The 10,384-nt window shown below is 34.8% G+C and overlaps 1 protein-coding gene across 1 annotated transcript; it reads left to right on the forward strand.

Annotated features, from left to right (window-relative positions):
• Positions 1 to 4,739: 4,739 nt before the first annotated feature.
• LOC107896922 (protein SHORT-ROOT) lies at positions 4,740 to 6,717 on the forward strand. The gene has a single exon (XM_016822234.2). The coding sequence runs from the start codon at positions 4,876 to 4,878 to the stop codon at positions 6,304 to 6,306; it is 1,431 nt and encodes a 476-aa protein (XP_016677723.2). The 5' UTR covers positions 4,740 to 4,875; the 3' UTR covers positions 6,307 to 6,717.
• The last annotated feature ends 3,667 nt before the right edge of the window (positions 6,718 to 10,384 follow it).

The following is a 10,384-nucleotide window of genomic DNA, read 5'->3' on the forward strand; positions in this document are numbered from 1 at the left end:
TGAAGATGGCCTCGGATAGGCAGAAATCCTATGCGGATTTAAAACGAAAAGAGATCGAATTCCAAGTTGGTGATCGAGTTTCTTTGAAAGTATCCCCGTGGAGGAAAATTCTCAGATTTGGTAGAAGGGGCAAGTTGAGTCCTCGTTTCGTAGGACACTATGAGGTTGCCGAGAGAGTAGGGTCGGTTGCCTATCGATTGGCTTTGCCACCAGAAATGGAAAAAATTCATGATGTGTTTCATGTGTCTATACTATGCCCATATGGATTAAACCCTTCGCATGTGATTGCGCCAACGAAATTTGAGATTCATCCGGACATGACTTATGGCGAAGAGCCGGTCAAGGTATTGGCTCGTGAAGTCAAACAGTTGAGGAATAAGAGTGTAGCACTTGTGAAAGTTTTGTGGCATAGACATGGAGTTAAGGAAGCCATATGGGAACTCGAGGAGACTATGAGAGATCAGTACCCGAACCTATTTGCCGGTACGATTTTCGGGGACGAAAATCCCTAAGGGGGATAAAAGTAATAGCCTGATTTAGGGCCTAGTCAGAATAGTGGTTTCGGGACCATGAATCTGAAGTTAGAGAAATTATTTTATTATTATTTAGATGTTATAGCATGTTTTTAAGAGTGCATGAAAAATTTGGTGAAGAAAATTTAGCGTTTGTGAGCTTAATTGTAAAAAAGGACTAAATCGCATAAAATGCAAAAGTCCTAAATTGATAGCCAAAAGTTTCAAATAGCTAGAGGACCTAAATTTGGGGTCTTTAAAAGAGTATTAGACCCTAAGTTAGAGCTTGGCCGGCCATGGGAGACAATTTGGTCCAAAAGTCCAAATTTGGTTGGGTTTGGTGGCTAATTTGACTAAAATAGAAATAAAATAAGAAAAAGATGATATCACATTCTCATATTCTTCTTTACCACTGATTTTCAGCCATTTTTAGGGTTTTTGAACTCCCAAAAATTTCAGCAACTCATTCCTCTTGCAAGTAAGTGATTTACATACTCTTTCTTGATGATTTTTACATTTTTGGACCTCTTGAAATTCAAATGAGGGGACTATCTTGCAAGATGGTTGAGACTATAGGGTTTTTCCATGAAATCATATGAGTATTTTTCTGAAATTTCATGGAAGAAAATGAGTCTTAAGTGTCTTATAAACAACTTTTGTGAAAGGTGTTAGCATGAAAACACCTAAAAGGGTCATTTTGCACAAGTTGCAAAATATATGATAAATGTGTGAAATAATAGGGACTTTGGATTTTCTATAAGTGTAAAAAGTGTTCGGCTAGGCATAAGACATGAAGAAATTCGATAAAAAATTGATTTTATGACCTAAGGGTAAAATGATCATTTTGTCAAAATCTAGGGGCAAAATGGTTATTTTACCAAAGTTGTGAATTGTCGATTGCTAAATTCTATTTAGTGACTAAATAAGTACATTTTTCTATTATAGATCAAGAATTTCCAAGCCCGAACCTAGACTAGGGAAAAGCCAAGCAAATCAACTAAACCGTTTAGTCGCTACATTCTGAAATCTGAGGTAAGTTGTATGTAAATAATACAACTACATTGATAATATATGTGTTTGAATTGTATCAAAATTATTATAGCATAAATCGCTTGATTTGTGGAAATGAGAAAATATGATGAAAATAGAGATAATAGAATTCTCGTTGGAACCCTTGGCAATAAATTAGATATTCATGCCATGACAATTGGGTCATTTGTGTGAGCTAGTGTAAGACATGTCTGGGACATGCATCGGCCACATTACGAGAACCAGTGTAAGAACATGTCTGGGACATGCATCAGCCACTGGATGTAAGCCAGTGTAAGACATGTCTGAGACATCCGTCGGCTACGAGATGATAGTCAGTGTAAGACCATGTTTGGGACATGGCTTCGACTTGAGATATGAGTCAGTGTACCATGTCTAGGATATGGCATCGGCGCCTTAACCATGTTTGAGGCCTAATGGATGTCCGATAGTATTCCAAATGGTTCAACGGTGAAAGTTATGATTTCTAATTATTGAGGAAAGTATAACCGTGTTGTGAGTGATATAGGTACCTATTCGGTATGTTTGAGTCATAAGCTCAATATATATTATATGATGTGTATTGAATATTGATGAGTAAGTCTTACTTATGCCCACTTGTGTACTATGGGCTTGTTGATGAATGGTAAAGTTGTGTTGTATATTTATTTATGTGCAACTTACAAAGCTTTTTGCTTACTTCCTCTCCTTTTTCATTTTCTTATAGTGCCGCCTATCTACCTCAAGGATCAACGGAAGTTAGAGATATCGACCACACTATCAATCGAAGCATTCGGTATAGTTTGATTTATATTTTTGAATATGGCATGTATATGGAACTAGACTTGTGTTTTGTGTTGTTATTAATTTGGCCAAAAGTGTTGGCTTGGGATAAATTCCTCATTTTGTATTAAGTCTCGAATGATGGCTACTATTCATTTTGATATATGCAAATGGTGTTATGTTCATGGATAAGTAAAATGCACAAATGAAATGTTGTCTATTGCTTATTTTATTGCATGAAATAGTCTTGTACTGGTTTTAGTTGCTTTTGTGTAGGTTGTGTAAGTAAGGGTGACAAAGAGGCTCGGTAAATAGCCTAATTTTATCCATACGAGTAGACACACGGGCGTGTGTCTAGGCCGTATGTGACATACGGCCAACCCCATGGGCGTGTGGTTTGGCCATGTATCCCCTGCACGTAAAAATTTTAAGTCAGTATGTACGATAATAAACACACGGGCAGAGACACAGCCATGTGTCTCAGCCGTGTGAAGGACACGGCCTAGCACACGGGTGTGTTACTTGGTCGTGTGATATTTTGGGGTTGCTGACGTCAGAAACAGAATGTCTAGGTTTTTGCACACGGGCTAAGACACGGCGTGTCATGGCCGTTTAAAGGACACGGCTAGGGACACAAGCATGTGCCAAGCGATGTGAAAATCACTATAGGTGTGCATTTATATTAATTCCACACAGGCGGAGAACACGGGCATGTCCCTGTATTGCTTAGGCCATGTGAAACATACAGGCCATCAACACGACCATGTCGAAATGGTCACATGGGCGTGTTGCCCTTTCACACGGGCGTGTGCCCCTATGTCAGATGACATTTTTCTATAGTTGGCAAAAGAACCCTAGTTGGTTCCAAGTGATTTACAATGTGTGTTTTGGGCCTCGAAGGCCCATATTAAGGACATGTTGATAAGTTTGAGAAAGTTTTAAATTTTTTCAGGTCTTGGAGACTCGGAAATGGTTGTAAGCACGAGTTTAAATGAGGTAATGCCTCGTATTCCGTCACGGTATAGGATACGGGTATGGGATGTTACAACACGGACTAGGACACGACTGTGTGTTCCTAGTTCGACAGTCATATAGCCTGAGACACGGGCGTGTCTCAGCCGTGTGAGGCACATGGCCGTGTGACCTCTGTATTCAAATTTTTGTAACTTTTTCTTAAACTTTCTTAATGTTTTCAGTTTATTCTCGAATCGTTTCTAGGGTATTTCTAGGGCCTCGAGGGCTCGATTTAGTGATGGAATGTGCATGTATGATTGATATATGACATGTTTATGTTAGTGAATGAAATATTGTTAAAATGTTTCCGATTGTATAGTAATGTTCCGTAATCCTAATCCGGTGATGGATACGGGTTAGGGGTGTTACACCTCCCCCTAAAAACTTAGGTAGTAAACACTCAAATTTTACAATACAGTTTGCACTTACTAACAAAACAATTCCTCAATGAACAAATTGAAGTGCTCTAATAAGCTCTCATGCATAACCTAAACAAGCCTCAAACTATATATCAATTTCAGCTTGCGAACATAGAATCTAAGTAAATACGAAGTAACTCTTTGAAAATAGCAATTAAAACATAAAACATTCAAAGCATTATCAATCGAAGATATGTTCTCCTAAATCAACAATACAATCTCGATCAAATCTCCACACTCTAAGGGTTGAATTGATTCACTTGAATTCAGTTCAATCTTCAAAATCCAAAGATTGATTTTTACGGATAGAAATAGAACCTTCAAAATAACAACTCATTTAGAGGTCTAAAAATTCCCCATTAAATTACAAAATCAAATAAAGCAAATAATTTAATTGTCTCAGTGGCAACCTGCAATTACATCTTGCCTCAACAGAAGAAATTAAAACCATGAAAAATGTTTGGGTATATCATCTAGAAAGTGTAGGAGCTCCAATGGTGTGAAAGTAGATACTTTTTATGGGCTTTAGCTTTTTTTTTTTTAAGAAAAACTCAAATTATTTGATGAATTTGTCACCGAAAATCCTTATCAAAGGAGAAAATTATTATAAAGAAAAAACTTACTTTTTTCGATGAAATATTCCGTTGAAAAAAAATAGAAAGTTCTTGTTTAAAATGCCTTGGTGGTTAAAAAGGTGCTACGTCATCAATTCTTTGCAGGTCTCTAAATCATGCCAATGCATAGTTTTTTCAAACAATAAGAAACAAACACTAAAAGGCATACAAGAAAGTATATGTTTTTTATGAAGCCATACAAGAATATTTGACGTCATAATTATATTACAAAATGTGAATTAAATATATATAGGATTCATTATAATTTATAATTAGAAATTGCATAGAAAAACCATATAGTTGCTTATCACTATAGCATAACTCCAACATTTTATATTTATATATACCTTACTAATATGTTTATTGTAATATTATTTATATATGATACTCAAAGCCAAATACATATGGTAGATATATTGCATAGTACGACAATGACCCTAAATATAATAGTATGGGCAATATTTCAGAATTCAAAGCTTTGTACTTGGCCATTTCTGAACTCAAATGAAATTGAGTTCTGCAAAGATTTCTAAAGAGTCAAAGGGGGCCTCCCCAAGCCATGGAGGACATCATAAGAACTCTTTTCACTCGAAACGGCAGAGCCACCACTCTATCCTTCCACTTCAACCGGTCGATCAGCTGGAGCAATGGTCATCTGTAGCGGTAGACATGTACAACAACAGCAGCAGCAGCAATAACAACAACAACCATCATCATCAGCCTCAAACTAGCCACACGTCGACCAGCCGTTCATCGGACTACTCGGCCGGCGGTGACAGGGAGCCTAGTGCGGTGGGCAACAAATGGGCATCAAGGCTTCTAAAGGAATGTGCTAGAGCCATCTCCGACAAGGATTCTAGCAAAATCCATCACCTTCTTTGGATGCTAAACGAACTGGCTTCCCCTTATGGAGACTGTGATCAGAAACTAGCATCGTATTTCTTGCAGGCACTGTTTTGTAAGGCCACTGAGTCAGGACAACGATGCTTTAAAACCCTAACTTTAGTCGCAGAAAAGAGCCACTGCTTTGATTCAGCTCGGAAGTTAATCCTTAAGTTCCAAGAGGTCAGTCCATGGACAACTTTCGGTCACGTAGCCGCCAATGGTGCAATTCTCGAAGTCTTAGATGGTGAGCCCAAACTTCACATCATCGATATAAGCAATACCCTTTGCACTCAATGGCCTACTTTGCTCGAAGCCTTGGCCACTCGAAACGATGACACCCCACACTTAAAGCTCACTGTTGTGGTCACTGCTAATATTGTAAGATCGGTGATGAAAGAAATAAGCCAGCGAATGGAGAAGTTTGCGAGGTTAATGGGTGTACCCTTTGAGTTTAATGTAGTAAGTGGGCTAAACCATTTGGGCCAACTCACAAAAGAGGTACTCGGTGTTGTTGAAGAGGAAGCTGTCGCGGTGAATTGTATGGGAGCCTTGCGAAGAGTCCCCGTCGAGGGAAGAGCTGCAGTGATCGGGATGTTCCGGTCGCTGGGGCCTAAAGTCGTAACCGTCGTTGAGGAAGAAGCTGACTTTTCAAGCACTCGATACGACTTCGTCAAGTGCTTTGAAGAATGCCTGAGATTTTACACGGTCTACTTTGAAATGCTTGAAGAAAGCTTCACCCCAACCAGCAATGAGAAGCTTATGCTGGAGAGGGAGTGCTCAAGGGGCATAGTTAGGGTTTTAGCTTGTGACGATGACCAAGACAGTGAAGGAGAGCGTGAGAGAAGAGAAAGAGGAAGCCAATGGTCCGAAAGACTCAAGGAAGCTTTCTCATCGGTCGGATTTAGCGACGATGTTGTCGACGACGTCAAGGCATTGCTAAAAAGGTACAAGCCCGGATGGGCACTCGCACAACCATATCAAAATGAAACAGGACTTTACTTAACATGGAAAGAAGAACCTGTAGTATGGGTATCCGCATGGAAACCCTAAAAACTTGGCCACAACTACAACCATGGTTTCAAGCTGAATCAATTTGCACTGCATTTATGCAAGAATTTGGAAGCAAATCAAAACATGCAGATGGAGTTCATTACCTTTCATATCTTTCTTTTGATCATTTCATATATAAATCATAAATGTATTTACATATATGCTTGTTTTTTCTTTAATGTCTACTTTTTTTTTCTCAGCTTTATGCTTTGGAGTTTGTGATGTTCCTTTTTCTGATTTAGATCATTATTCTTGTTTGAAGGTGTTTGAATTTGTGCCTCTGCCATCTCCATGGCAATATCCCAATCCTTCCCTTCCCTGTATCATTTTTCCTTCATCAATTTCTTATAAATTTGTAACAAAATTATGTATTATAGGTTTGCAATAAAAATATAAAAGTATTATGTGCAATATGTATCATTAATTCCATTTTTATATATAGAAGGGTTTCGTTAGTATTAAAAAATATCGGCACCAATATGCTAAAATTTCTTTTAATTCTGTATCTGCTTTAATCGATTCATTTTTCTCAAAATAATGTCAATTTTACACCATACACTGCACATTGTTATAAATCTCAACTATTAAATTAAAAAAAATCATTTCTACTATAAAAGTATAGACATCTTTAGGGATGAACTACAGACATAGACTTAATTCTATTCTAAGTTGTTCCCATGTTCTTTATCCTTTGATGTGGTTATAGAAATTTGATAGAGCCAATGAGAAAATCAATAATCTGTAAAAGTATAGTTAATATTCGAAATTTGATCGATACATTCTCACATTTTTAATAAAAATATCTATTTAAAAAATGCATACTCGATCCATATAAAAAAAAAAACTCTAAATTGACATCACTGGGTTATAATTTCTGTTTTCACTGGACTATGTATTTGTTCCGCACTTGCAGACTTCTTATGACAATAAAATCATTTTACCTAGAAAAAGGAATAAGCATGTAACTAAAGCCTGCCCAAGAACCCTAAACTTCACCAATTAATTAATTATCAGCTTTTAATTGATAATACACGTCCCACCTATCACATTTCTTAGTTGGTAGCATAGAGCATATATCTGTTTATGCATATCTTATTGGTTTACATCAATCATATTCTTTATTCCATAATTAAAAAATTATTATCCACTATATATGAGAAATTAATATTAAGATATAAAAAGAAATTAGAGAATCTACAACATTCTGACCAAAAATTAAATAAACAAATAAACTTCAACATTAGCAGTCTCTAGGCGGTCATGTTATTAGAACAGATAACTTTTTTGCAGTTTGTATATTACAGTATCATTTTAACTTTTGTTGGATCGGAAGTTGGATCACAACAGATCCATCCAGAAAGTAAAATAAAAAATAAAATAAGGAATATTGGTTAATACAGTTTAGATCAACAATCTTTTATTTGCGAGGTGTTATTTAAAAAAAGATTTTATTCAATAATCTAACCGAATCATTTATTAGTTAAAGTCCAAACTATTTTCACAATAATAGATATTTGCAACCCCAATAATGATTCATACAACCGAATGGATGATGATCATGTTCTACTGTTAAAAGAGAAGGATAAAGATAAAAAACTTCAATAGCTCAAACTCTTTTCTTCTCCTCTAAGATAATCGAATGGATGATGATCATATTTTACTCTACCACGAAATGCCCTTATCATTTTCTATTTAATATTATTAAATCATAAGCTATTAAAAGTCAAACACGCCAGCATTAAAAACTTTGACCACTCCAAATAGCTTATTCTAACTGCTGTTCAAATATGAAATGGGACAAAACAGTCAAAGTTACTAATAATATTCCCCTTTGACATTTTTGACAAAATTTATAATAAATTGTTAATATACAATCTAAACAAGTTAAAAACCAACTACCCATTTCATTAGAATAGAATAAAGCTATAATGAAATAGAACCGTAATCAGTAATTTAATTGTTTGGTGGAATGAAATAGAACTATAATAGTATTTTTGTATTTGGTTGAATGGAATAGATGTTGTAATAACATACGGAAAAAAGCTGAAATAACCGGAGTATCCTTAGCAGATTTTTTTTTAAGTAAATGATTATCGTTATTGTTATTAAATTTTAATATAATTATTATTAAATATAATTTAATAAAAATAAAAATATATAATTTAATAGCATTCTTAATATAATTATTTTTATATTAAATTATATTAAAATATTTTTTGTATTCATATTTAATTATATTAAAAAATTTAAAATGTTTTATTTTAAATTATATTTTGAAATGAAATATTTTATATTGAATTATATAAAAATATTTCAAATATTTTATTTTTATATTTTCTGAGTCCAAGTTTTAAAGGACTAATCTAAAAATTAATTTTGTTTTGTTATTCAAAGTTGCATAGAATAGCCATTCTTTGATGATACCAAAGAATAACTATTACGGGAGGACAAAGAATAGGGAAGTAATAGTCATAACATTGAATGAGTATTATGTTCAACCAAATAAAGGAATGATATACCATTCAATGAATAAGGGGGGGAGTGTTATTCCATTCCCCCCAACCAAACATGGTGCAAAGGAATTAGAATATATCTCTCCCTAAAGGTAAGAACCATGCTCGAACAACCACTCCCCGTATTAACTACTACACCTGTTTGTTCATCACATAATCAACTAAGAATGCACTAACGTCATCAAAGATAAATTCAAGGTATATAGAACATGAAAAATAAGCTGATCATAACTATCATAAATCAGCACCATCAAATAAAAAGAAACTCTCATTAAATCAAATAAAAAACTATTAACCATATTCTTCCATTTGTTGCACCAAGTCTTCTACTTTTGGCAAAGCATAATGCATCAATCATCTCAGTTCATACTTCTCCTCCCACTTTTCATTTTTTAAGACAATCTTTCAACCAAAGTCTGCTACTCTGTTACATCCTACTTTGTTCCATTTTTGTTGTAAGAGAATATGGGACATAAACGTTTTATTCATTATTCGACTCATTTTCCTCTTAGCATGTATTTATGTTCACCACTAAATCATGCTAGAAACCAAATAAAAAAAATTGCCCAAACAAATGCAGCCACTATGTCAAGAATCATTTCACAAGCACAAAAAAAAAATCAACCATAATTATAAACCAAAGTAGTCAATATCACCAAATCAGTATCATTACTCCCCCTTACTCTATTAATCCTCAATCAAATTGCTTTATGTTGTTTAAAGGGTGAGATTAAAAGTTACCTCATTAGCAATAGGGGTCGTAGCTCTTTGAATAAAAATAATCTTTTCCACAACATCTAGATGAAGTTTGTCTATGCTTGATAAATCTTTAATATGATTTTCATGAGTTGCATCTTCATGTTCCACACAAGCATTAACAAATTGTTGATCTTTATAACTGAAATGTTCCTTTCTCACCCAAATCTGTTTATGTTGTGGTCTGCTAGTTCCATTCATTGTTCTAACAAGTTTTTCCTTTGATCCAAGCTTTTTTCAATCTTGCAAATCTTGAAACAAGAGATCTAATATGTCCAAGTTTCCAACAATAATGGCAAACCATCTTTCAAAAATCATTGTTTCCTTTCCTGTCTCATAAGGAGAAGAAGAACCCATATATTTAGTTTTAACGAAAACTGTAAAAGTGATAGTTTCCTTACCTTTATTGATGTAACCAAATCGTCTATGATTTAGTTCAATTCTCTTTCTTTGTTCACTCGTCAACTTGTAACAATGAGATCTAGTATGTCCAACATTTCCCTAATGTTAAAAAACATGTTTGTTTTTTTTTCTTTTTGCTAGGGTAATCAAGTTCACTATGGCCAGGTTTGAATCTTCTAACAGCTAAGATCTCGTCACATTTCTCACTTTGTCTTCCACTTTTCTTGAGAGGGGCTTTGACATCATTCGAGTCTTGCTCATTTTTAGCAATCATTTCACCCTTTTTCTTATAGTCTCATCAAGCATCTCATTAGCCTTTGTAAGATTGAAAATCACGTTATCTTTTTCTATAACCATGGTTTGGGGCCTTTTTTTTCTCATTTGAGAATGATAACATTTTCCCTTCA

This window comes from Gossypium hirsutum, chromosome A10 (assembly GCF_007990345.1).
Source record: "Gossypium hirsutum isolate 1008001.06 chromosome A10, Gossypium_hirsutum_v2.1, whole genome shotgun sequence".
Classification (NCBI taxonomy): Eukaryota; Viridiplantae; Streptophyta; class Magnoliopsida; order Malvales; family Malvaceae; genus Gossypium; species Gossypium hirsutum.